Source organism: Calidris pugnax, unplaced genomic scaffold (genome assembly GCF_001431845.1).
Source record: "Calidris pugnax isolate Ruff unplaced genomic scaffold, ASM143184v1 scaffold211, whole genome shotgun sequence".
NCBI lineage: Eukaryota > Metazoa > Chordata > Aves > Charadriiformes > Scolopacidae > Calidris > Calidris pugnax.
Genome location: NW_015091083.1, coordinates 7,833,446 through 7,859,925, shown reverse-complemented (window position 1 = coordinate 7,859,925; position 26,480 = coordinate 7,833,446). Strand labels below are relative to the sequence as shown.

Below are 26,480 nucleotides of genomic sequence, written 5' to 3'. Positions count from 1 at the left end.
GCTGAGTGGGTGCCAGGCCAGAGCTGGGGGGTTTCTGGGTTTTTTTTGGAGAAACAGAAGCTGCTTTTCTTCATTGGCTTTGGGGGGATGTCTCTGTGTCCTTGAACTAGCATAAGAATGCACTGTCCAAAAAAATTCTGGGTGTGTTTAGTTTGGAGAAGAGGAGGCTGAGGGGAGACCTCATTGCCCTCTACAACTCCCTGAAAGGAGGGTGTAGAGAGGTGGGTGTTGGCCTCTTCTCCCAAGGGAATAATGACAGGAGCAGAGGAAATGGTCTGAAGTTGGGGCAGGGGAGGGTTAGGTTAGATATTAGGAAGAATGACTTTACTGAGGGAGTGGTCGGGCACTGGAGGTGGTGGAGTCACCATCCCTGGAGGTATTTAAGAAATGTGTAGACATGGCACTTCAGGGCATGCTCTAGTGCCCGAGATTGTTGGTTTGTGTCTGTTTGTGGGTGGGTGTGCTGTGGCATGTTTTTTGGTTTGTTTTGTTTTTTGTGTGGTGTGGTGTTGGTTTGTTTTTTTTTTTTTTGTGGTTGGACTTGATGATCTCAAAGGTCCCTTCCAATGGTGAATATTCTGTGATTCTGTGAAATGGCCTTGGGCTTCAGCTCCTCCACTAAAGCCTTCAGGTTGCTGTTGTGAGGAGGTTCTCCTCCCTCCCTGCTGAAACAGGGCCAGCAGTGAGTGCTCTCTGAGCAGCTCTGGTGGATCCTCCTAAAGGAGCTCTTTCCTTGCGCTGTGCTTTTTCCCTTGGTGTGACTGGGATTTGCTTGTAAAAGGGAGTCTCCCCGCAGAGCTCGCTTTCTTTTCTTTTTTAATAGACCCAGACTTTAAGCACTGCTTCAGAGTGATGTGGTTCTCGAGTGTAAATTCATGCAGGAGGTTCTTTGTCTGGGTCTGGGCAAGCCTGTGTTAAGTCACGTGGGGGAAAAGAAGCCTGAAACCTCGGTGTTTCAGCAGCGATACTGAGAGCGACTGAAAGGCTGGGTTTGGGTGTGTTAGTCCTCTGAAGGACAGCACGTGTGTGATCCAGCTCCTGAGGAAGAACTTCAGATCACCCCTACGCAAAAGAAGGAAAAGGGAGCTGAGTGGGAGGGAAGCTCTCTAAACTCTACAACACGTATTGTCTACTATTAGTTAAAGGCTGGTTTGGTTTACTTTTCGGGTGGTAAGGTGTCCAATTACTCTTTGTTCACTTTATAGCCATGTTTTAAGTGCAGTAAGACCATAGCTCTCCTCAGTCCCTCTATTTTAGGCCAACTTTACTGCGCCTTCAAAAGTTAGACTGAGATACGCTCTTTACTGTCTTTTAGCAAGGGGTCAAGCTGCCTTCCTCTCCTCTGCAGTTTTTAGCTACTCTGCTTTTACTTTGATCAGTAATTCCTAGGCAGGTGCTCTATAAACCCCCGTTAACTTCTCTTATGTAGGTCGTGCCTCGCTCACTTGCTGGAGGACTCGGGAAAGCGATGGACTCCAGGGGACTGCAAGTAGGTTGGGCTGTTTTGCAGGAGCCCGTTCTCAGTGGGGCACCCAAAAATTAAAATACAGGTGGGAATGTGTGGGTAAACAGAAAAACTTCCACAGGAAGTCTGTGACTTAGGTTGTAAGCGGTTTTAAAGCCCACTGTATCTTGCTTTCTCTTTTTTTAGAGACTAATATTAGACAGTAAAACATTAGACAAATAGAGACACCATATTTAGAGAAACCTTTACTTTAGTTTTCAGATCCTTATGATGGTGACATAGAAGATGCATCCATTGACTCTGACTGCAGCTCGAATTATTTTAGTAGTGTAGAATTTGCACCGTGGGCAAACAGTGCCCCAAAAGCGACGGCTTTGGAGGATGCTGATACTTCAGATGATGGCGAGTCCTTCCCTAAACCTCCAGACTGGTTCTGCCCAGGAACAGAAGCCAGTGAAATTCAGACGATAAATGACCATAAAGCACCTCTGGAGCTTCCTGGCCAAGAGATGGATTTGCAGAGAAGTCTGCTGCAATCATCTGAGCTCACCAGAGCCACGGAAGCCTTTACCTCCATGTCGCTGGCACCTGCCGCTTCGTTACTGATGAGTAATGATGGGTCTTCAGCTGCTGCAGATATCTTTGCAGTCCCCGGTGACAGCGCTGCACAGCCCGCACTGGCAGCCAAATGCGGTGGTGCAACGGCCAAACAGCCCTTCATTAAAAGGAAAAAAGGGATTCCCCTTCCAGAGGGTGCCAGTGAAAAACTAAGAAGAAAGAAATTCCGCGCGACTTTAATCTGAGGTACCAATAAACCATTGGAAGCATCAGCCCGATTCCTGTATCCAGTGCTGGGAGGCACCTGCTCAATTTCAGTGTAATTTAAACAAACCAAACCTGTAGCATGAGGGTTTGTTGAGAAGGAGGAATGAGTGCAGGGTTGAGATCCTGTATCCAGTGCTGGGAGGCACCTGCTCAATTTCAGTGTAATTTAAACAAACCAAACCTGTAGCACGAGGGTTTGTTGAGGAGGGAAGGAGGAATGAGTGCAGGGTTGAGGTCAGTTTTTAATAGCTATAGCTTGTCCCATTTGCTTCTTGTTTGGGTTTGGCTCTTCATCTGCCCGACCTCCTGCAGGAGAGGAGGGAAGGAGCCGTGCGGTGACTGGTGTTGCAGGGAGGAGCTGACTTGTGTCATTAACATACCTGTTCCTGTTTTGGACACTGTTTTAGGTGTGTGGTCTTCATGTGGCTGCCAGGTTAGAGGTTAAAATGTGGAGTTGAAAACATGGGCTGAAAGCACTCCTCTTCCTCAGTGAGAAGAGTCACGAGCAGCAGAAGTGGTGTGTGTGGATGGGAGGCTGCTGGGTCAGCAAAAACTGTGTCCCTGATCCCCCCTCCTCTACTAGAATTTTTCTCACCTTGAGAGTCTGGGTTGTCCATTTATATGGAAAGGGAGCTACTGTCTATAGAAGTAAAGTGATGGGTTCAAAGATGTTGGTACCAATTAGTTGTGAAAGCATTTGTTCTGTAGGACTGGCAGAGATTTTTAACTTGTCACTCAAAATATCAAAAGGGTGCAAGGCTGGAAGTTAAATACTAACAGCTGCATATTTATTTTATTTAAGCAAATTTACTTTACTTTACTGGAGGTAGGGAGATGGTTTGTAATCACCTTGGATACAAACTGGTTGGAACAAAGAGATTCAGGGGCCTTTTCCCTAAGACACAAGCTGCTGCGCAGCAGCAAAGAACACTGCAGTGACCACTGTGAAGGCAGCTGTAAAACAAACAAAAAACTTGTTTGACTTCTTGATCTCATCCTTAGTCGTTGACAGCAGGTGGAACTGCCATCACTGAAGATTTCTGTTTAGAGTAGCTGTAAACTGGTGTAAACTCAGCCCAGGGGCTGAGCTGTGCACAAAAATTGCTGAAAGAAAGGTGCGTGTTCAGCTGAGTTGCTGATGGCTACAACTTGGCCATATAGATATTAGATATTATATAGATATTATATTGTAATATAACATTATTATATTAGATATTATAGATAGTATTGGCTTAGAAGCTAATGCTTTACATTGCATCTGGTATTCAAATATTGTATATTTGAAATGATCCTGGAGGGAGTGATGGTAAGTGCCAGCCTCTAATGGAGGCTGGAAGAGAACAAGGATGTTACACTGTGGTTAAAACTGCTCTTGGCTGGTGCATGTAGTTCCCATTTCTGTTCCCCACAACTGGACATGAGAACTACACGCAGCAGACAAAGACCACAGGATGTGCTGGTCTGGGCCTCAGTCTTTATAAAGTAATGCTGTAATTCCTTGTTCAAGCATCTAATACCATCCTCCTGGGCTTTTAACAAGACATGAAACTGTAAAAGCAGCTTCAGAAAGAGGAAGCCCTGTAGCCAATAGGGTAAGAAAGTCTTGTTTAGGATACTCTAACTTCCAAATGCATCTCAGCACCTGCACAAACACAGGTCACTTCAAGCAGGAGCCAGTTCATTGCAAACGTTCATGCAATGTCACCAGCTGTCACAGCAGATAATGTCAGGCTGTTGTGTTTTACCGTGCTGAAGATGGACATGCCCAGGTCCTTGTCACTGGAGGTTAAGCTGAACCAGCTGCCAAGGGAGCTGCCTGAAGGTCAACCACATACTGGAGTACCAGCTCCTTACTCTCTGAAGAGATCACAGGTAACAGCTCCTCCAGTCCAAAAAAATCACCGTGAGAGTTGTATTTCCAGGAAGAGAAAGAGTCAAAAGTTTTTCTACAGGTTTTATTTCATATAACATGATCCATCAAATATCACATCTACCAGTAACCATCTAAGAATCTCATCCAGTTTTCCTTCGAAGCCATCTAGCCTGTATTGGCTTTCCAGTGCCCTGCCCTCTGTCTCTCTAGTCAACTTCACACTAATCCATCTGACAACCTAACGGGGTTACACAGCACAGGTAAGTACTACACAGAGGACTGAAGCTACTACAGTCAGAAGAACATTTTTCACTCGGTGCACAGAACTGCAACACCACGTTCATAGAAGCTCCGGGGATCTTCCTTGGTGGCTATTTCAAAGTCAACCGTGAAAATCAGATCGGCACGAGTGAAGTTCAGATAAACTGGTAAAGTAACCTGGGGAAAAACATGAATATAGAAGAAGAGTTAGGTAAGGGTGCTGAGGGGTGTAAGAAGTGCCTGCATGTAATACTACATGGTATTTATGAGATGGGAATTCACTCTCAGATAACTCAATACTCAAAATATGAGAGAAAAACCCCCAAGCCTAATAACAGATCGGCACGAGTGAAGTTCAGATAAACTGGTAAAGTAACCTGGGGAAAAACATGAATATAGAAGAAGAGGAGTTAGGTACGGGTGTAAGAAGTGCCTGTATGTAATACTACATGGTATTTATGAGATGGGAATTCACTCTCAGATAACTCAATACTCAAAATATGAGAGAAAAACCCCCAAGCCTAATAAATTGACATAAAGCACAGCTGCCTTTATAGATATAAATTTAAGTTTTGGCCTGAACAGTATTAGTATTTTTGGATGCTTCTCTTCCTTCTTATCTAACTACAAAGGAAAGACCGAGTCAACACCAGGTCTGTTTGTGCTGGCTTGGAATTTAGGTACCAACTGACACTGAGAATATGACAAAACAATAATTTGATTTGTGGTGCCTGAGAAAAGTATCCATAAAGCTTCAGGGGAAGGTAATTGCTAGGCATGTCTAATTATGAGAGTTCTTTTAAAGACTATGTTTATCCATACTTACAACATTTGCTTTTTTATCAGCATTTGTCTGCTTGATCCAGCGAAGCTGCGTAATGGGGAGTACAGTTGAAATAGCATTTGAAAGCGACAGCTTGTTGTTACTGCAGGTAGCTCCCTGAAGCTTCAGGCCTGTAAATTGAAACAGACTTGAGAGTTCAAGAGCTTTCCTACAGCCAAACATTGTTTCCATACATATCATTTAAGGGCTAAGCCCGCAAAGTGAGAATGAAGTATTTCATACTGCAAAATAAAGAGGTTGTAGCAGATTCACTATCCTGTATTGCTTAAATACGTACTGACCCCAGTCTTGAGATTTATTAGCATTATAAGTACTTCCCTACTAAATAATATCAATCTAGTCTTTAAGTACAGTTGAAATAGCATTTGAAAGCGACAGCTTGTTGTTACTGCAGGTAGCTCCCTGAAGCTTCAGGCCTGTAAATTGAAACAGACTTGAGAGTTCAAGAGCTTTCCTACATCCAAACATTGTTTCCCTACATATCATTTACGGGCTAAGCCTGCTAAATGAGACTGAAGTATTCCATACTGTAAAATAAAGAGGTTGTAGCAGATTCATTATCCAATATTGCTTAAATATGTACTGACCCGAGTCTTGAGATTTATTAGTATTGTAAGTACTTCCCTACTAAATAATATCAGTCTAGTCTTTCAACAGCTTCAGAAAGTATTAACTTTTGCAATGATAGGATCTTTTTCATCTGATACAGCCTAGTTATTAATACCAGAAGCTTCTGAAGATATTTTAGAGCGAGGACACCTTCTTTCTGGTAAGTTTACCTGTGACTCCAAAACTGCACGCGTCCAGCACTGCGTTCTGTGTGGTCGTAACGTTGACCTCGAGACAGAGCTCTTCAAGGGACCAGCTGTTTGCTTGGGCTACATACTGCCTTGTGGCAGTGATGTATGCCTCTGGTACAAACAGGCCTCCGAGGCACACGTGGATGTTCTATTTGAGGGGGAAACAATTTACTGAAAATATTTTAGAGCGAGGACACCTTCTTTCTGGTAAGTTTACCTGTGACTCCAAAACTGCACGCGTCCAGCACTGCGTTCTGTGTGGTCGTAACGTTGACCTCGAGACAGAGCTCTTCAAGGGACCAACTGTTTGCTTGGGCTACGTACTGCCTCGTGGCAGTAATGTATGCCTCTGGTACAAACAGGCCTCCGAGGCACACGCGGATGTTCTATTTGAGGGGAAAAAAAAAAAAAGGCATATCAGCTGCAGTATTAATGATTATCATGAATATTACTTCAGCAATCTATTTACAGTAAATATTTCCTGCTGCTACCGGAACACTGTGTAACTGTTAAACTGCTTTTTGCTAAGGCTATGTCTTCTGTTGTTCTAAAATACTGTTTCCCTCTAATCTGTATGAATATTAACCCCGCTGAGCCCCTCACACAGCAGTCCCACAGCTCCACCATAACCTCCAGGAGAAGTCAGCACAAGATGGTACCTTCAGTTCCTTTGCTCCACCAGAAGCAGCTGCCTGGGAGATATTCTGCAGCTGTTTAATGCGCTCGCTGAAGTCAGACACCCACTGAATAACAGTCATACCCGCTGGGACGGTGTAGTGAGACCAGCTACGAGGCAAAATACCTGTGAAAAAACGTGGTAAGATTTAAGTTTTGTTTGCATACGAGTCAGAATTACACAATATTTTGATGCTTCACTTTTTCTCCCAAGAGCCATTTAAGACTTGGACCAGGATATCAGCCTCTAACTTAGAAGGTTCCTCAGTAAGTGAAAGCATTTCCAAAGATTACAAAGCAAATGGCCTCCAGGTCTACTATTTACTTAAAATGCCATCCAGTTACAGAAACCCTTCAATGGCAGCTTCAGTTACACACAGCTATAAACTGCAGTAACTATCTTCAAGTTTTTGTGAAGAGTCCTCTAGAAAGAATCAAAGAGGTCAAGTGTATTTCAGGAAATGCTTTTGTTTATAGCAGACAGCAGATTTTCATGTATTGCTAGAATGAAAACTCCACATTTATGTACAATCTTGAAATTACAAAGCAAATGGCCTCCAGGTCTACTATTTACTTAAAATGCCATCCAGTTACAGAAACCCTTCAATGGCAGCTTCAGTTACACACAGCTATAAACTGCAGTAACTATCTTCAAGTTTTTGTGAAGAGTCCTCTAGAAAGAATCAAAGAGGTCAAGTGTATTTCAGGAAATGCTTTTGTTTATAGCAGACAGCAGATTTTCATGTATTGCTAGAATGAAAACTCCACATTTATGTACAATCTTGAAACAAGTTTAGAGAACTTGAATATTTTCTAGATTTTCTAGGAGCAATATTACTACTGTGGTACAACTAACTTAAGCTATAAACTGCAGTAACTATCTTCAAGTTTTCATGAACAGTCCTCTAGAACGAATCAAAGAGGTCAAGTGTATTTCAGGAAATGCTTTTGTTTATAGCAGACAGCAGATTTTCATGTATTGCTAGAATGAAAATTCCACATTTATGTACAATCTTGAAACAAGTTTAGAGAACTTGAATATTTTCTAGGAGATTTTCTAGGAGCAATATTACTCATTTACAATGAGTAACTTTACAATGAGTAAATTTAAATTACTCATTTACAACAAAGTACAACTAACTTTGTTCCATCACAATTCAGAGACTGAAAGAATTTAGTAAGATTGCAGCCTAGAAATTAAGCTGCTGATAAAACCTGTACAAAAAAGTCTAAAATTAACTACCTCAACTTGAACTCTCAAACCAAACTAATTAGAATTAGTATTCCTTGTGTCAAATGGTAAAGTCAATCCTAATTTTCTGGCAATTGTTTTTAAGCTGCTGAGCATAACAGCCTGTAACTTACAGAGTGTAACAGGCAAAGAGAGCAGTGGGAGGTGCTGGTTGGAATCACCATACCTTTCACCAGCTCGTTTATCAGCGTGCGCAAATAGTTGGTTTGTTTCTTTTTTCCTTCACACACTTGAACAACGTCTGCAAGGTCCTGCCGAACATCCTGAAGCAGCTTAGCTCCCATCTTCACCTCCCTCTCAAAGAACCGGAACAAAGGATCCTGATTGTCAAAACATTGAAAGTTAAGTTAGAGATCAAAGTTCTTGCTGGAAATATCTGCTACAAAAAACAACCCCAAAATCCTGGAAGGACTGACTGGTAACACAGTGACTACAGGCAGTAAACGTGCAGATGCAGTCTACAGTGCAGAGAGTGATTGCAGAGACTGTTTTACAACCAAAAATCTCCTCTCCTTTGGAGAAACAGGAATGTAGAAGCCTTAGCTGAACTGTTAATGCAGACTGCAGCTCCTTCCAATCAACTCTGGACTTCTTGCAGGTCCAGTTTACAGTGCAGAGAGTGATTGCAGAGACTGTTTTACAACCAAAAATCTCCTCTCCTTTGGAGAAACAGGAATGTAGAAGCCTTAGCTGAACTGTTAATGCAGACTGCAGCTCCTTCCAATCAACTCTGGATTTAATTACCAACAAAAGGTTCCCACCAAGTTAAGTCCTAAATTTTAGCAGCAATTAACGTGCGCTGGCTCTAAAGGCAGTATCATAAGCAGTCAGTGTGCTACAAGTACAACAGGAAGCACTTGTTTCTTGCTACCTGATGACAGAGCAGCTTCAGGATTGGTACCCTTGACAGGCAGTTTATATTTCTTCAAATAATCCCCAGAAGACATAAACCAACTTTTAAAAGCATTTCAAGAAACCCACTTTCTTGAAATGGCACTAAATAGCTACGACAGTCAGAATCAGCATTGATACAGGTTCCATTGTACCCCCAAACAGTTTAATTGGTACTTGCAATCCCAACGCACTGGTTCCAGTGCACCAGAACTCAAGCACTTCCTATGCCCATGTTAGATAAAAATTAGTGCTTACCTTAATGTTTTCCACAGTGCGCTTCAGATGGTTCAGAGTCTGTGGGATAAGGTGAAGCCAGTTGGAGGCTGTGGTATGCAGCGTTCTCATCCAGGCTGGGCGACCATCTGATGTAGAATCAGTTCTTGTCTTCTTCTCAGTTTCTGCATAAGCCAGATCATCCTCATCCTCTAGCATCTGCATTTTCAGCATTTTGCTGATCATATCGATGCCTAGAACAGAAGATACGCTGTCAGTCAGAGCAGCAGTGGCATCAAAATGAAAACATCCCACTACATGCAAGAACTGGGACTTCTCCTTTTCCCTAGTCCAGAGCTAAGACTCAGAACTGCCCGGCTGGAGGCAGCTCTGGAGCTGACAATAAAGCTTCCCAGCATCAAGATGGGAGCTTGACAGCTGGAAGGCTGAATGTAACCACTTTTTTAATTCACAAACTTCAGTTTTTGGACAACTCAAGTGTCTCACCTTGCAGAAGTTAAACTGACTACACTGAGGGAGAAGGGGAAAGCTATCAACTCTTCAGCAGGATTTATATTTCTCTTCTGCTTTTTCGTTAAAATGGTGGCCTGGTCATCTATGGAACACATTGTTAAAGTTCTGGTTTTACCTTGTGTGGTGAGAAGAACTTTCTCTGCATTATTTGGCAGACCCAGCCATGATGGTGTTTGTGTATCTGGCAGCATCTCAACCCACTGGACAAATTCTTCACGCCTGCAAGTCAGAGTTTTAATATTCATTAGAAGGCTTCCCTTATTAGAATGGCAAGGTTAATTCTTTGCTTGAGTCAAACATTTACACACCTACATTCCAGCACAGAAATATAGATTAGGGTTTTGTGGTTTGCTTTGCTTTTTTTTTTTAATTTAATAAAAGTTGCACATAGAGATTATGATAAGGAAAAAATGGTACCTGATTCCATCTGGCATCTGAATATCTTTGTGTCCGTCAACTTTGCAAGCCAGTTTGAACTCACTGTCAAAACTTAAAGTAGTGAACAGACGTTCCAAGAAAGTGTTCAACAAACGCTGATCAAATTCGTTGTCAATGCGCCCTCCATAGATAGACTGTGCCATCAGGGTCTTTAGTGCAGACCAGGGGATTTTATCAGGTGAAATGTTTTGGCGTCCCTGTAAGTAAAATGCAAAACAAGTAGCAAGAACTCTTTCTCATCTCTCTTCTGACAGAGGAATCAAATTTAAGACCTAAGTTAAATTGCTATCAGGTTATTTGTGCTCACTCATTTAACTCACTAAATGTTTCCCAAACAGACTGACTGACTGCAGATCTTCAGTAATCTCAGCACGACCTATACCTAAGCACACAAGACTACTTGCCTTCGCTGTATCATCCAACCAGGTATCAACCGTGTCACAGGCAGATCTCAGATCAGATTCCCCAAATTCATACTTCTTGGACCAGCCCAGGGGAGCGTAGCGCAGGCGCTCTTGGATAATGGCATGGAACCAGGCGAGGAGGAAATACAAACGGGCACGCTCGTTTGGAGACTGGGAAGTGGAGAGAAAAAAATACAACTATTACTCAAGTGAACTGATAAAAATCAGAGTCTGCTAAAAGGTTAGAAAACATCAGATTTAATGCTAGGTTGCTATCAAAACTGAATACATTCTACCAACAGAAGCAGCAACTACTGCTTTACTCCTGTGAGAACAGAGTATTCCATGTACATCTTCAAAGCTGAGGTTTTATCACCTATGGTAAGACTTCAATGAACACATTCTGGCATTGTCTTTCACTTAGAGGAGCTGCAGCCTTACCTTGCACATTCTAGAAACGGGAATGCTGCTGAAAGTCCTCAGCATGTTTGCCTTCACACCAGGAGGAGGTTCGAACACGAAGATTCGTCCAGCACGTAACAAATTCACTGGCACCTAGAAAAGATCAATAAGCTCGAATCCAACTCCTTTAGCCTTCACTAAACTAGATCCCTCTAACAGCACAGTTTGCATTGGCTTCAGAATCTCACTGTGAGCCTTCTGGAGGTTAGGAGAAGCAGCAAAACAAATGGTATGAGGTTTTCAGCTACAATTAAGTTATCAGAAGCCAAGGCTAGTAATTACCCTGAAAAACATGTATTCTACTTTTCCTTTAATGGGGAAAGGCATGAGAAAACCTTCCCTGGGCAGCACTCTTGGCTCTGCCAGCCAGTGACTCTACCTGAGGATCAGATTTTCAAATTGATGCTACCTTTGGATTAATCTCCATGGTAAGGAAGAGTCTGAAGCAAGCATGAGGTTGTAGGGAATGGAGCTTCTTTTCCAGTTGCATGAGCCATCCAGGAGCCAAGTGAACGTTCTTCAGCATTACCCATCTGTGAAGTTTTGAAACAGAACAAGTGCTTTTTAGTGTACAGCTTATGGATCCTGGCTATAACCACCACGAGTAACAGAATAGATTATTTCCCCTTTCCCTCCCATTTACCCTTCTACTAGGCTGTATTCTGGCTGAAACGGAGATAGTACTTACCTTCCAGATTTCACTGCTGTGTTTATTGCTTTATCTGCTTGGTTAAATCCTTCAGCAGAACCTAAAAGACAGAAGGGTTGCTAAAGCTCTCACTGCTAACAATTTTATTTATGCTTTGATGATGGAATAAGGTATATTCTTACCAATAGCGATAGAAGTAATCTGTGTGTTCTGCTCAGCTGCAAGGTCTTCAACATGACCGCTGGCATCGTAACCAGGCACTGAACACATCAGCACAGGGGTATTAGGTTTCACCTGTTGTCCAAAAGGTTTAAAAGGATACAAATCAGTCACTACATAAATATGAGAATGCAGTAAATTCAGTTTTTCTTCCCTCAGGCCAGCTAAAGACATTACACTACTCTTAGATTTACGTTAACAAATAGGAAAACAATCTGCTCCTCATACCATGAGAAGGGTGAGTGGGAGCAACTAAGCACTAGCTCAGGATTTCAGCCCTTAAAAAAGTAGATTACCTCTGTATCTACAATGTGTGTCAGATCTAAAGGCTGCTCCATAATGGACATGAAGGACTCTCCAAGATTTGTTGACACAAAGGTGTGTGCCATTGCCAACAAGCGGTCTGGACGGAAGGCCTGGATCAGAAGCAAGCGATGAATGGCCTGTCCAATGGGAGCTGAAAAAGGGATACAGGGTTAGATGGACAGGTGAGAAAACCATCCTCAACACTCATCTCCTCAATTCTTCATTCAATTTTTCCCACCTTGCTCTGAAGACTAAGTATTTAGAGAGTCAATTATCCCTTTGAAAGGGCCATTGCCAACAAGCGGTCTGGACGGAAGGCCTGGATCAGAAGCAAGCGATGAATGGCCTGTCCAATAGGAGCTGAAAAAGGGATACAGGATTAGATGGACAGGTGAGAAAACCATCCTCAACACTCATCTCCTCAATTCTCCATTCAATTTTTCCCACCTTGCTCTGACTCTCTAAATATTTCGTCTTCAATTATCCCTTTGAAAGATCTGTTGCAACATATTAACGGAATGCTTATGTTCTGTCTTCACTTTCACAGCCAAAAGAAACTTACCATCTTCAGTTGGTTTGTCTTATGTGTCATTTTAGGTACCTGCTCAATTACTCATGTTGTGAGCCCTTTAAAAGCCCAACTTGACAAGATGATCTAGATTCTACTGAAATCATACTGGTTTACAAAATGTACAGTCTAGAAGGACTGTTGTGATTTTAACTTCCAGAGGCAATAGATCTCTTCACATCTTCTCACTCACTCACTCACGTGCCATTCTGCTAGACTCTGAAGTATTCTATGCTTGTCCAGCATGGAGAGGACAGATAACCTAGTGCTGCTTCAGTTAATGGTCAAGCAGCTTTACAGCAGCTGGTAAATACAGGCTTAGAATCCTTAATTTAGAAAGCCACCTACAGGAACGAGCCCTGAACAATCACAGATGATCACAGATCACTTCCTGACATTACCTTTCAGACAGGGGAGGAAATGAAGTATAATGGTTACCCTTAAGTCTTAACAAATTGGCACTAACAACTAATGCAGCAAGAATTAAGACTTCATGCTTAGATACAACTGCAGGAGGAAACTGTCAAGTAGACCAGACACATCCTCAGAAAATCTTTGTCTTAAAGCTTTTTAAAATATTGAGCTGCCTCCAGATTTGCAACAACTAAGATTAATCCAAACTATTATGCAATCTAATGAGATTATGGAAGTAGATTTCAACTTCAGTAGAAGACCAGATCCCAGGTTAAGGTGCAGGAAGTGTAGTACCTAATGTTTACAAAAGTTTGGTTTTTTTAAAAAAACAAAACAAAAACACTAGACTTGAGATTCTTCCACAATCCCAACTTCATGATTTTCCCAAGAATTAAGGTCCAAATTAAAGTTCTACTTTAGAGTTTCTTTAAAATCATAACATTTCTACTTAGATTGAAGTCTGCAGAGTAGGACTGGTGTGAACAATAGTGCAATTTAACTTACTTGCAGGTTTTTCTTCAGTCCAAAGGTATGGTACAGTCTGCTCTGGTGAACTGCTATCCAGCCAGATACAAAATTGCTATATTGAAATAAAATACAAAAAAACTTGAAATGGAGTTTCAGGGCATCAAAAATCTGCTGCAAAGTGCATAGATGCTCAATCTCAGCCTTTAAATTTAGAATTTAATGTAGTGTGTAGTGTTCAACTAAATATCAACTTTCGGTAGGAAACACAGACTGCTGGGGTAGGAATCTCAGCCTTTAAATTTAGAATTTAATGTAATGTAGTGTTCAACTAAATATCAACTTTTGGTAGGAAACACAGACTGCTGGGGTTGGGTTGAACTTGGTACAGTCCAAGCTCTACCAGCCTTGGATTTGCAAACAGATCTTTCAAAATTTTATTAAGTAGCTAAACATCTGAACAATGAAATGCACAACTTCATAAGATTTTTCCTATTTAAGGCTCATATCTTATCATCTATCTTTAGAATACAAATTTAATTGAGTTCCAGATGAAGCATTTGAGCTTTCACCTAAAAATGTCTTGAGAAATAAGACAGGGCTCACACTGTTAAACAGAAGCACTACTATATTAATGAAATATTCACCCCAAATATTGTCCAACACTCACATAGTCTGGTCTTTTCCAAGGCTTCCAAATTCGTACAGTTTGAGTGTTTCATTTGTAAGTGGTTTGAATGTTTCCCTGAGCAAGACTACAATCTGACCAGCACATTTAGTTATGTTCTTGACTCATTTTTCTTCAATGAATTTCTCCAAGTTCTGTTTCTGTTGATTTTAAACCACAATAAAAATATTCTCCATCTTATATCTTCTTAGATGTGTCCAATTGTTTCACTAATATCCCCTAATTCTGCATTGCCTCCAGCAGTCTGATTCTAGAGATGTCTACCAAGTCCCAGCCCAAGCTGTATATTATTTTAGCCCAGGCTGAAGAGTTTGAGGAAAAGGAGATGTGGCAAAGAGAATTTAATTTTTAACGTAAAACCTAGGCAGGGCAACCAAACAGGTCCTATTTAAGATATGGCCACATTTTGGAACACACAGTTTCACAAGCAGACACAGATGTAATCTTAGAATACTTCAGTCACCAGAAGGAGCAAACTACCAGCTGAGCACTATCCAAATTTATTCCAAATAGTAATGTCCAAGAGCCCACCATAATGACATTACGTATGGCTAGGACTGCTCCCCTACTGCATAATCATCACACAACAGTGACACGGTTAAAGACACACAGTGTCAGACTCTGCTACCACAGGAACCAAAGCTGACCATAAGGTTTGATGAATGGTGAAACTGCTTCCAAGGCTGAGTGATGAACAATGCTAATATTTACAACTCAAGTTTCATAGCTTGATTACAAATGAAATAAGAACATTAATTTCCACAACTACCACTAGTTGATCTGTAAGCCTTCCCTTAAAGCAGACACCTAAAAAGCTTTACCAGGTAGTTTAGTGCAGAAACAAGCCCCAGCCAACACTTACCTCATCAGCTTGAACTTTTGAAACGAGGTCCTTAAATGCAGGAAGACAGCTCAACCGCATCATTGCTTCTGTTTGCTCTACAGTCAAACCATTGATTTTTGGAAGAGATGCAGTGTTTAGTACAATCTCTTTCCCTCTCAAGAAGTGCTGGAATTCTGCATCATATGCAGGCTCCCTAAAGTAAGGAGAAAAAAAAGACTTCAGCTAAGTGCCTTCAAGACATCCATCCCTTTTCAACTAAAGTGGAGTGAGAAAACAAATATTTACCCAATAGTGCCTTTCAGTTTAATCCGGGCCAGCAACATCGCAAACGTTATATGATCCTGATGCAACATGCCACGGGCCACTCTATTGAAAGCCACCTACCAAAAAACCAATGAAGACAGTAGCATAAGAAGCCTTGAACTCATATTTCAATCATTTTTGAAGGGTCAATTTACTAATTAAAAAACTGAACCTGGAAGAGATCCTTTGTGATGATAGAGAGACGATGAGTATGGTCTGTGATTCCCTTCAGATTTGGGTTCTCATACAAGACGTTGTGATAGATGTCCAAGAAAAACTGGAGAGAGTATTGGTACAGGAAGTGTATCTGAAAGAAAAAACCAAAGAGTTTGTTTTTTCTCTCTCGAGTCCTGCTGTTTGATAGTCAATGGCTTATGTCTACCAAACTGCAATGGAATTAGGCAGTGCCTACTTAGCTTTGAACAGTAGTTGGTACAGGAAGTGTATCTGAAAGAAAAAAACAAAAAAGACTTTGTTTTTTCTCTCTCGAGTCCTGCTGTCTGATAGTCAATGGCTTATGTCTACCAAATTGCAATATGGTAGTCAGAGCTGGAATTAGGCAGTGTCTACTTAGCTTTGAACAGTAAATGCATGAAGCTTCTGGTAGGAAAACCCCATCCTACCTGCTTCAGTGACTCCATAGTAAAGTAGATACTGCTGCACGCTGTAGAAAGAGGCAAGTACTGCTGAGAAACAGTCTCCACTTCTTGCATGACAATATCAGTCTCTTCTACTTTTCTGGTGACCTCTGCTGCTTCCTTCTTCAGGTTCTCAAGAGTAGTAATGATGGTGTCATCATCCAGGATACGTCCCTTCACTTCATTAAGCGCTTGTAGTAAGGATTTTTCTAATTGGCGCAAGCGCAGCTGAAATTCACCTTAATTAGAAGAAAAATTAGGTTACATATTGTATAGATGTGCTAGTTTTTAAGAATTATATGAATTATAAGAATTATACTTTGCCATTGGACAGCCTTAAAAAAACAAGAGTATCATCTATAGAGATTTTTCACCGTGTATTTCTACAGCTACAGTAAAATCATGGTATTATTTTAGAACAGGAGGAATTTACTTCCATTTTGGTAAGCATACCCTGAAGCTTGAGGAGGTCAGAGCGTTTTTCATCAACATCTGGCCTTTCAGCCTTCAGGACTTCGTTCAGGCACTGGCTCTGTAAGCTGCTGCGAGTCACTGTGAAGTTCACAAATGTCACACGAGAGCAGAGGTCCGGTGGGAACTCGACCTATCACAGGAAACATGAAAAACTCCCTCAGGTCTGTGTCACACCACTGCCACAAACAGGACAGCCCTCCGTTCCACTTACTGTTGGATCCCTGGTGGAGAGGAAGATAACGAAGGATGGTGACAAGTCAATATCTTGGTCTCCCAGAGTAATCAGAACTCTGCCTCCAGTTCTCCGGACTTCACGGTTCAGGACAGGATTCAGCACTGGGTCGTAGCTCTCCACATCCTAGAAGCAGAGATGTGTTAAGAGATTCTGTTTCTTGCAAGTGTCTCGAGCTAAAAATCCTGATTGAACTGGGGCTTAAAGCTCTGGTAGCAATCAATTGCAGTTTGTTTTGGACATGGATTACATTCAGAAGGTATTTCCACTTTAGATTTGTAGTTGAGCTACACAAGCAGGAGTTCAGGCTATTACCATACAAAATCTCAGCAGGGAGCACTACTATTGTGTTAGTTCTAGTACATAATAACCCCTATCCCTAAGCAGCACAAGCGACAGCTACTGATCTCATCTGTGAGCTAATCCTTTCTTTTCCCATTTCCATACTAAGAAACAAAAACCACATCCATCTCAAGTGAAAGTCAACTATTCTTACAGCTGCCTATTTCTTTGTATTACTGAAACTTCTTCCTGCAACTCAGAACAGATTTAATTCTAGATAACTAGCAATATTGGTTGCTGTTACCTATGACTAGAGATATCATATGGGAGCAAAGGAACAGACAGGTTGCAAGTCATTTTATAGAGTGGAAGTAAAGAAAGATCATTTGAAAATAAAAGCGTTTGATCCAAAAATGGTGGAAGACAGAAATACCTTCTTTTGACTATCTCACTAACGTTTTTCTCAGGACTAACACCTCACGTATCACTCGGTACTAGTTTATTTGTTAAATTATGATTTTAAAAATGTTTGTATCTTACTAACGAAACAATCCCAATTTTTTCTAGTACACAGTAAACTAGTTTCTAAATGATCATGCAACTAACCTGTACCAGCAGTGGGTTACCAAATCTCAAGGCACTTTCCAAGTTCTTCCTGAAAGCATCATCCAAGAAACTAGTCCGAGTTATCTTACGGTCTTTGTATTCATTCATGATAAACTCCGTAGCTTGCCCCGAGGGATCGATGATCAATGGATACCTGAGTTAGTAATGAAACACTCTCATTATTTGGGTTTTGACTGCAGCCAGACTTTAAGCAGTTCTATAAATCTAGGTTGCATTATTAGTCTCAACTCTAAAAGGTTGTATATTGATGGAATAAGTTGGCCAGGTTCAATGACTTATTTCAGTTTAGGGTTTTGAAAGGTGAGACTGTACTTAGGGAACAAACCAGCTTCAGTTCAGGCCAGTTTATCTTAACAGCTAAGCGTAACAAAAAAGGCAGGCAAAGATGAATTAGAGTTTTTATGTTTACACACAGTTGAGAAGCTTTTACAAACTTCAGAAGCTTTCACAGCAGCAAAACAGTGCTTTGAAAGAGTTACTGTGGTTCTTTGATAGGTGTAAAACCAGGCCGACTGTGAGAATGTCGCTTTAGAATTCTACATCTTAGAATGTAATTCTACATCTTAGAAAGCAATCCTGCTTCAGCAGGGGAGTTGGACTAGATGATCTCTATGGTCCCTTCCGACTCTAAAATTCAGTGAAATTCAGTGAAATACCTATTGAACCGCTTCAGCATGATGGCATTCTCAGTGCACAGGTCGTCTGCAGGCAGAGAACTTGCTTGCCAGCGAAGGCGCTCGTCTGCGTTGGACAGGTACTCTGTCCTCGCAATATCTGTGCGGAACTGCAATCAGTACACACAATTAGTGTTTTACTAGAGATTCTCCAACGAGCTGGTGAAGACGTTTTGAATAAACACAGCTCTACAAAGTGGGTTTTTTTTCCAATAGTTCCACTCTTTACTGAGCAATCTTAAAGCTTCTATAACTGTTGCAGTAAATTGATTTACAATTAACTTATGATGCCTGTATCTTTACCTGGATATTTGCCTGCTGCAAATGGTGAGACCATGTAGTGAAGAGATTCTGACGCATCTGCTGATCAAAGTAGCCAGCGTAGGCAATAAAAGCTCCTGAAAGCAAGCAGTCTCCTGCAATAGTGGACATCTGGTTCTTGAAAGTTTCACTAGTCTTCTCCCATCTTTCACGTTCAGCAGAAAGACTCTTCAGAAGAGCTGTGCTACGGTTTACCTAGTAATAAGTGGTGAAGGAGTCTCCTTAGATGACGAATTGTTACAGTATTACAAGTCTCTCAGGACACTTAAAATACAGTAAATTGATTTACAATTAACTTATGATGCCTGTATCTTTACCTGGATATTTGCCTGCTGCAAATGGTGAGACCATGTAGTGAAGAGATTCTGACGCATCTGCTGATCAAAGTAGCCAGCGTAGGCAATAAAAGCTCCTGAAAGCAAGCAGTCTCCTGCAATAGTGGACATCTGGTTCTTGAAAGTTTCACTAGTCTTCTCCCATCTTTCACGTTCAGCAGAAAGACTCTTCAGAAGAGCTGTGCTACGGTTTACCTAGTAATAAGTGGTGAAGGAGTCTCCTTAGATGACGAATTGTTACAGTATTACGAGTCTCTCAGGACACTTAAAATATTGACTCAAGGCCCAAGTAAAATGTAAAAGCTCAGAATGAAATTAAACTTGTGTTTCTTCACTTTGGTGTTAATTTATCATGGTGGTTTTAATTGTAATCTTGATGAACGTAAAAGTGTCGAGTACTAGCACAGTGGTGACATGCTAATGATTAGACCAAATACATGGATAAATTCTTTCCCCCCAAAAAAGAAAAGAAGTCTAGTAAAGACATTCCAGTTATACTACATCTATGCCTGTTTTCAAAGGCTTTCCACTTATTTTGAGGCTTATGTGAACTGCCTCTAATCAACTAGCAACTTGAGTTGCTATTTCCAGCTCGAGACAGGTTTCAGTAGTTTAATAAGTTTCATGAGATGCAGGGATGAAATGGACAGGGGAAGCAACCAAGTCTGCTCACAAGTTTGAAGAATGGTTCAATTTCTGACTGTCAAAGATTAAAGAATGGAAAATTACTGATACGTAAAATTCTTACTTTTGCTTCTACAGCAGCCAAGTCTGCCTTAATAGCTTGAGCCTCCGAAATCAGTACTGCATATTCTTCTTTGTAACGGGCAATACTGGCCTCAAGATCACGAATCATCTGCTCCACTTCATTTGCCTTCTGTTGGTTGTCTTTGGCATCATCCTCCAGCTTCTGCAGCTCATTGCGTAGAGGTTCCACTCTTTTCAACATATCAGCGTAGTTCAGCTGTAAACAGTAAACAGGCTCTTTATACTTTCTGAAGTGACATATGTTAACAAGAGCTTAGTGTAGCTAAGCCACAGAACAGTTAGGATAGGACCTATGGACAAGAGTCGAGCTAAACAGTCTCTACACATCACACCATTCACAGCAGGCAGAGTTTTAAAAACCCAAACAGGCACCAACAGGCAAGTGAAACCATTCTTGGATATCTCCATCTAGGAGCATTTCCCCAAAAGTCTATTCCTTTAGGAAACTAGTAGAGTATTTAAGTCTGCCTAAAGGACCTTAACAGGTCAGAGACACACACAGAGGCTCTCAAGCAAGATAGAGGCTGCATATGTGTCATCTGTCCTGTAGAATGACACTACCTACAGAAAGAACAGTTAGGATAGGACCTATGGACAAGAATTGAGCTAAACAGTCTCTACACACCACGCTATTCACAGCAGGCAGAGTTTTAAATACAGATGGAATCTGCTATTGTTCACTGTAAATCTCAAGTTTCTTGGTGCAAAAGCTTTATCCCAACTGGCCATTGGTTCTCTGGCACAGCACCACAGAGCCTGTAGGTATTCATCCAAACCACGTACTGATTTCTTTGAAGCAAAATAGCTTGAAATATTTAGTTGAACAGAGGCAAATTCAGAGCCTGTAGACATTGTTATACACCTTCAGGCTCCCTCTTTTCACCTTGCGTTTGCCTCCCCGCGGCACTGACTTTACCTGTGCAATTGCCCATTTCACCATAGGTCCACAGGCCAGGGATGCTCTGTTGACAATTTCATAGTTGTAACTTGGATTTGACAGGTAGTTTTTCTTCATCTTCTCCCGGATGGCATCACTGCAAGGGGAAGGTTTTTAGAGATAGCATGAGTACTCTGTGAGACAGCACACAGGTGTTCAGTATCCCTTTATCTGGCCTGCCTTCCATAGCCAATATCTTTACCTGTGCAATTGCCCATTTCACCATAGGTCCACAGGCCAGGGATGCTCTGTTGACAATTTCATAGTTGTAACTTGGATTTGACAGGTAGTTTTTCTTCATCTTCTCCCGGATGGCATCACTGCAAGGGGAAGGTTTTTAGAGATAGCATGAGTACTCTGTGAGACAGCACACAGGTGCTCAGTATCCCTTTATCTGCCTTCCACAGCCAACATGAACATTTCCTAGCAGTTTTGTTGCCTGGTAGCTGGGATTTTCGAGTTAAAGATGTTGTTTCAGAAATTACACCTTACAGGTGAAAAAAAACATTTAACAAGCAAGGGGAAGGTTTTTAGAGACAGCATGAGTACTCTGTGAGACAGCACACAGGTGCTCAGTATCCCTTTATCTGCCTTCCACAGCCAACATGAACATTTCCTAGCAGTTTTGTTGCCTGGTAGCTGGGATTTTTGAATTAAAGATGTTGTTTCGGAAATTACACCTTACAGGTGAAAAAAGGCATTCAACAGTATTTTAAGACTAGTCACTCACAAATTGCTTAACTCTGCTCAGAAAAGTCTGAAGCTAGAAGGGAATTCAGCTCTCTCTGGTCTGACTTTCCCTCAGATTCAGCCCCAGCTAGGGGGTCAGCCTGGACAAAGCCCTCAGCAGCCTGGTCTGTTATTGTTTCTAAACTACTTCCAAGTAATAACATGGCTTTGGACAGCAACACACTGCTTTGCAACCATACTTTGAAGGTACTCAACAGCAGCTGTTTTGTCCCAGATTGCAGTCCTTTGCTTCAGCAGTCTGTTTCCTATACCACCTACACATTCACTACATGCAGGAATAAGGTAGTTTCAAATGAAGTCACATGCTACCAAAGCAATTACACAGAGAAAAATCCCGTTAAAACCTTCCAGATCTTTGTAAATAGTTTTTTCACCTAAATAACCCACACTTGCACTTTACCTGATTTCCTCAGCAGAGAAGTTAACGATGGTTGGAATGAAGTTCTCTCTCATGATGATGGAACGTATCTGTTTCCAGTCAGTTGTGCTTTCTCCCAGCAGCAGGCAGATGGACTCCAGGGCCAGCTTCACTGCTGCAGGTGGATTAGCCATGGAACGGACCTCTACCAGGTGCTGCTTCTTTATCGACTTCACCGCTAACCAGTGCCAGACAGATGATGAATGTTGATTGGGAAGAAAAAGAACAGTTAGTGAAGTCCATTAAAGCATAAAAATGCTTCAAGATTCTCAAAAGGAATTTGAGGTTATTTGAGAAGCACATACTAGTGGATAATATTCAAACTATTCTATCTATATAAGCTTTTGTGAATGTAAACTTGCCAACTGACCACGGACAACTTGTTCTGCTGCCTAAAAATGATTAACTTAAAGCAATGATTCCTCAATCCAGTTTAAAGAACAGACAGCTTGATTGTATGCTGTCTGTGCAGAAAGACATCAGTGCTCTTTCTGATGATGAGCTTGCTTTATGAATGCACAGACTGAATAAACACCTAGAGCTGGTCAGTCAGAAACGCCTCAATCCAGTTTAAAGAACAGACAGCTTGATTGTATGCTGTCTGTGCAGAAAAGCATCAGTGCTCTTTCTGATCATGAGCTGTTATGAATACACAGACTGAATAAATACCTAGAGCTGGTCAGTCAGAAACAAAGCCACAAGCCATAAAAGGAGCACCAAGTATCAGAGCAGTACTACAGATGGCACAAGTTCAAAGACCACGGATTTCTTCACCACTGTTGAGCTCCATGCCAAGAGCCTACACATTTGTTAGACAGGACTAACCTAGACCACACCAAAACACGTTCCCCTAGACTTCAGTTTTAGATCCAAGCCCACAGTGTGATGTCTTTAGGTGCTCACATACCGTTCTGAGCCTCAATGACAGCAGGCTCCACCTTGTCAAGATCTTCTTTCACACTCATCTGCTTGTCTGCAATGACCTCCTGCTGCTTGTGCAACTGTTCCTGAATCTCCTGGCTCATGACCTAGAAGGAAATTTCAGACAAAATACTGCTTTTAGAAGTTGAACTTCTTCCAGTGCCTGCTCTGCAGGCTCTGTTTTGTACATAAAAATATTTACTATGCAGAAAGATTTTACAAAGATTTTTACCTTTTTCTTCTCAGCTTCCTGCTGATCTTTCACCATCTTTTTCAATTTGTCATTGGCTGCTGCATTCTTCACTTCCAGCTCCTGACTCTTTATTCTTAGGTCACGCCGCAATTCTTCCACCTAAGAGAGATTGTAAGATGGGAGAAAGAATTCACATTAAACATGGAGATTTATTTAATCACTCCAACCTTATATAAGGGGCAAAATTTTAGAGAACCTAAGAGAGATTGTAAGATGGGAGAAAGAATTCACATTAAACATGGAGATTTATTTAATCACTCCAACCTTATATAAGGGGCAAAGTTTTAGAGGTATGTACCTGGTCAACCGTTTCCTTGATTTTTCTAAGACCAACATTCAAATGCATTTGCTGTTCCTCCAATTCACTTCGTTTCTCATTGAACAAGTTGGCATAATGGTTGATGAAGTCTAAATAGTGGCGTGGTGTGATGGCCATGGTTCTGCCTCCTCGCTTTGCCAGACGAGCATTAGCCTTTGGGAAGAAAAGGTTGTAGATTATGCATTAGTTTTAACTCTATTTGGACACCAAAGATCGTGCTTTTTAGGAAATGGGTGCACGATGCTGTGGCCTAAAGATCAACAGAAGTTAAGCAGTGTAATAACAACATACCTGATGAAGAGTCTGATGAACAAACACGCAACTATTAACAATAGCTTCCCTGTGTGATGGTGGTTGTGGTAGCTTATCGTACACAACCGGCATGTAATCAGGCACAATATAATTTGGTTTCTCAAGATCCATTTTGCTTGTGAACTCTTTGCCAACTTGGTACAGCGCCTCAGTTGACCAGTCTCCAAACCAGTTCAAGACACATCTGAAATACAAAAGCATTTGTGAAGACTTCTCAAAACGTACTGTTTTAACAGTACTTTTAATACGTGCTGGAACACACAGTGATTACCTGTTGAAGAGGGCAGGAGAGGTAGCTGCCCTGTCCTTCAGGCCCTCAGACGATGGATTCATAGTGAACACAACATGGAGGTTGCGAATAACTTGGCTGGTGAACCATTTGTAAAGTTCCTCGTGCGAATCTAACATCAAACCTTCTTTCTGTGCTCCTTCTTTACACTGAGTCATGAGGGTGGCATATTCATCTCCTTCAAAGAGACCAGGAACCTAATTCAAAAGATAGTTTTGTTGTAGCTTATAGTTGTAAAAAGGTGCTTCAAGTATTTACTTCAAATCTTCTTACCTCTCCGTTTGCTAGCAGAGTGTTCATTCTCTCCAGGAATCCAGAATCCAACACATTTGACTCATCCATTATAAAAGCTATTTTTTCATTTTTACAGCCAGAACGTCTCAATACTGTCCTAAGGTCTTCATCAAAATCTTCACCTGTATATTTTCTGTGAACCTAGTAAGATTTAAATCAACTATTAACATTTAGGTTTACCTTTTAATGGGTATATTTTCTGTGAACCTAGTAAGATTTAACATCAATTATTAACATTTAGGTTTAGCTTTTAATGAGATTTTTTAGGGGTTGATATTTAAGAAGTGAGAGTTTTGACTGACAGGGTTTTTTTTAAGTTAATCTAGCATGCCAACCTTAATCTGGTAGACACTCAAACCGTTCATCCAGGCAACAAATCTTGAGAGGGTTGTTTTCCCAGCTCCACTGACTCCAATAAGCAGCAAGTGGCCTTGTGGCTGACGGAAGATTCTGAGAAAGAACATAACCAAATATGTCATCAACTTACCAAAGCTTTTCCTTGAACCCCTAAACTTCAAGTTAGTACCAAAACTGCCACATCTTTCCAGATAGGATCCTGCTACCTGGAGGCCAGCAGTATACTGGATCGTGATTCATTCTTTCTTACTCTGTACTCAGACTACCTTTTTAGAAAAAGTGTCCAAACATTATTTATACTGAAGTCCCAACTTACCTGTCAATTCTTAACACGTGATCCAAGACTTCATTGAACAGAACAAGTGGTACATCAAGTTCTTCTTCATAGAAGACTTTAAGCCTAGCTTTCACGTAGTCTCTTAATTCTTCTTGATCCACTGGAATATAATCCTAAAAGAACCAGTCAATACAGTACAGAATTTAAGATGAAGGGAATTACGCTTAGAGATCAATTTATGAGTAGATAAAAGCAGAACTATTAGAATACTTAAAATAGCAATCTGCTACTAAAGCTTAAGAATGCTGTACTCAACTTGTACAGGAACAGACAGCGCCACAGCCAAGAACATGGGTTTTAAACACTGTCTACTGAACCTACCATAGGCCGAGTCTATGTGCCAGTCACCAAAGAGACTGGGAAGCAGAATGACAGACTCTCTTCCCTCCCTCACTCCTCCAGTTTATTTTAAACAGCATTTCCTGGCCACTTACTATTGCTCACAGAGATGGGCAGGGGCTGATGGACTTCTGCTTGGCCCAGCAGGATTTCTACAGATTGCCTGGCCGGATCACTTCAGATTGCAAGAAACAGGCTGCCATATAATTTATATTATCAGTATAGGGTCACTACCTTATCCAAGAGATCCCATATGCAATAACTGTTGGCAATTTTCTGGGAGTGGCATACTGGTTTTGAGAAATATTATGTAATACTGCCTTTACATACTGTGGTAGATCTTACAAAAGCATCCCTGGCATAACAGCTATTAACCTTGTGGTACAGTTCACTGCAGATAATCATAGGAAGAACTTCTTGGAGATCAGTTTAACAAAATGATGGGCTCCGATTATCATGTTAATACAGTCATAAGAGCTGCATCACTCAGCTGTTCCCAAACTATTTAGGTTTTTAAAAAATTAAAAAAAAAATTTTTACTTACCTTTGACAGCCAGTTGCTGTACAAGATAGGTCTGCTCATGGCTTTTTCTTTGTCAATATTGGGGAAGTGTTTCAGAGCAACCATATCAATGTTCTCATCAGTCCAGCGTCTCTCCTCATCTTCTACAAGCCTGGAAAAAGAATCAAGTCAGTGAGTACAAGTCCTCTGTAACGGGAGGATACAATCACACCACATGGCAGTACTACCACTAAACTGTGTTTCATAGTTTGCACAGATACTACTCCAAAAAGCGTCGAGTGAAGGGAAATATTCTCATTTCTATTCCAGCTTTTTAACATGAAGCACACTTCAATTTGGTTTTCTAATTTGGCAAGGATGGGGGAAAATTAATTTTGAATCTTTTTTTTTTTGTGTCCCTCCCATCTCGTTGTTTATTTTACCTGTCCTGGAAGAGACGTAAGGCTTCATGGGCCCAAATCCTGATAAGGCCTTCAACCGGTAAGGTTTCTAGTGGTCTTAATGCTTCGAATATACCTCTCACCCATCGAGTCATTTCACGAGGTGAATAGATGTAGTGTGGCTGTGTGTCTTGAGTGAATCTCTCCTAAAAATTTAGAGTTAATTAGTTACTTCATCCCAAAGTCACACAATGTTTTTCACAGGCCTTAGCATTGCAAGGCATTATTTTACTAGCATCGTTCA

General features: G+C 41.2%; 1 protein-coding gene across 1 annotated transcript in view; it reads right to left on the bottom strand.

Annotated features, from left to right (window-relative positions):
• Nucleotides 1-4,231: 4,231 nt before the first annotated feature.
• DYNC1H1 (dynein, cytoplasmic 1, heavy chain 1) overlaps nt 4,232-26,480 on the bottom strand; it is a 53,381-nt gene continuing 31,132 nt past the window's right edge. The window contains exons 42-78 of the mRNA XM_014957516.1: nt 26,219-26,382; nt 25,818-25,947; nt 24,914-25,047; nt 24,576-24,690; nt 24,220-24,381; nt 23,929-24,143; nt 23,637-23,841; nt 23,325-23,498; nt 23,006-23,125; nt 22,760-22,880; nt 21,835-22,030; nt 20,887-21,004; nt 19,728-19,943; nt 18,962-19,174; nt 18,306-18,433; nt 17,629-17,782; nt 16,720-16,866; nt 16,488-16,638; nt 16,020-16,273; nt 15,569-15,703; nt 15,379-15,473; nt 15,112-15,286; nt 13,601-13,676; nt 12,105-12,265; nt 11,772-11,883; nt 11,629-11,689; nt 11,350-11,473; nt 10,920-11,033; nt 10,479-10,649; nt 10,054-10,271; nt 9,752-9,855; nt 9,145-9,356; nt 8,162-8,315; nt 6,728-6,870; nt 6,048-6,216; nt 5,251-5,378; nt 4,232-4,601 (exon numbers count right to left, since the gene is read on the bottom strand). Coding sequence (XP_014813002.1) covers nt 4,473-4,601; nt 5,251-5,378; nt 6,048-6,216; nt 6,728-6,870; nt 8,162-8,315; nt 9,145-9,356; nt 9,752-9,855; nt 10,054-10,271; nt 10,479-10,649; nt 10,920-11,033; nt 11,350-11,473; nt 11,629-11,689; nt 11,772-11,883; nt 12,105-12,265; nt 13,601-13,676; nt 15,112-15,286; nt 15,379-15,473; nt 15,569-15,703; nt 16,020-16,273; nt 16,488-16,638; nt 16,720-16,866; nt 17,629-17,782; nt 18,306-18,433; nt 18,962-19,174; nt 19,728-19,943; nt 20,887-21,004; nt 21,835-22,030; nt 22,760-22,880; nt 23,006-23,125; nt 23,325-23,498; nt 23,637-23,841; nt 23,929-24,143; nt 24,220-24,381; nt 24,576-24,690; nt 24,914-25,047; nt 25,818-25,947; nt 26,219-26,382 — 5,598 coding nt within the window. The 3' untranslated portion in view covers nt 4,232-4,472. The remainder of the gene's footprint in view (nt 4,602-5,250; nt 5,379-6,047; nt 6,217-6,727; nt 6,871-8,161; nt 8,316-9,144; nt 9,357-9,751; nt 9,856-10,053; nt 10,272-10,478; nt 10,650-10,919; nt 11,034-11,349; nt 11,474-11,628; nt 11,690-11,771; nt 11,884-12,104; nt 12,266-13,600; nt 13,677-15,111; nt 15,287-15,378; nt 15,474-15,568; nt 15,704-16,019; nt 16,274-16,487; nt 16,639-16,719; nt 16,867-17,628; nt 17,783-18,305; nt 18,434-18,961; nt 19,175-19,727; nt 19,944-20,886; nt 21,005-21,834; nt 22,031-22,759; nt 22,881-23,005; nt 23,126-23,324; nt 23,499-23,636; nt 23,842-23,928; nt 24,144-24,219; nt 24,382-24,575; nt 24,691-24,913; nt 25,048-25,817; nt 25,948-26,218; nt 26,383-26,480) is intronic.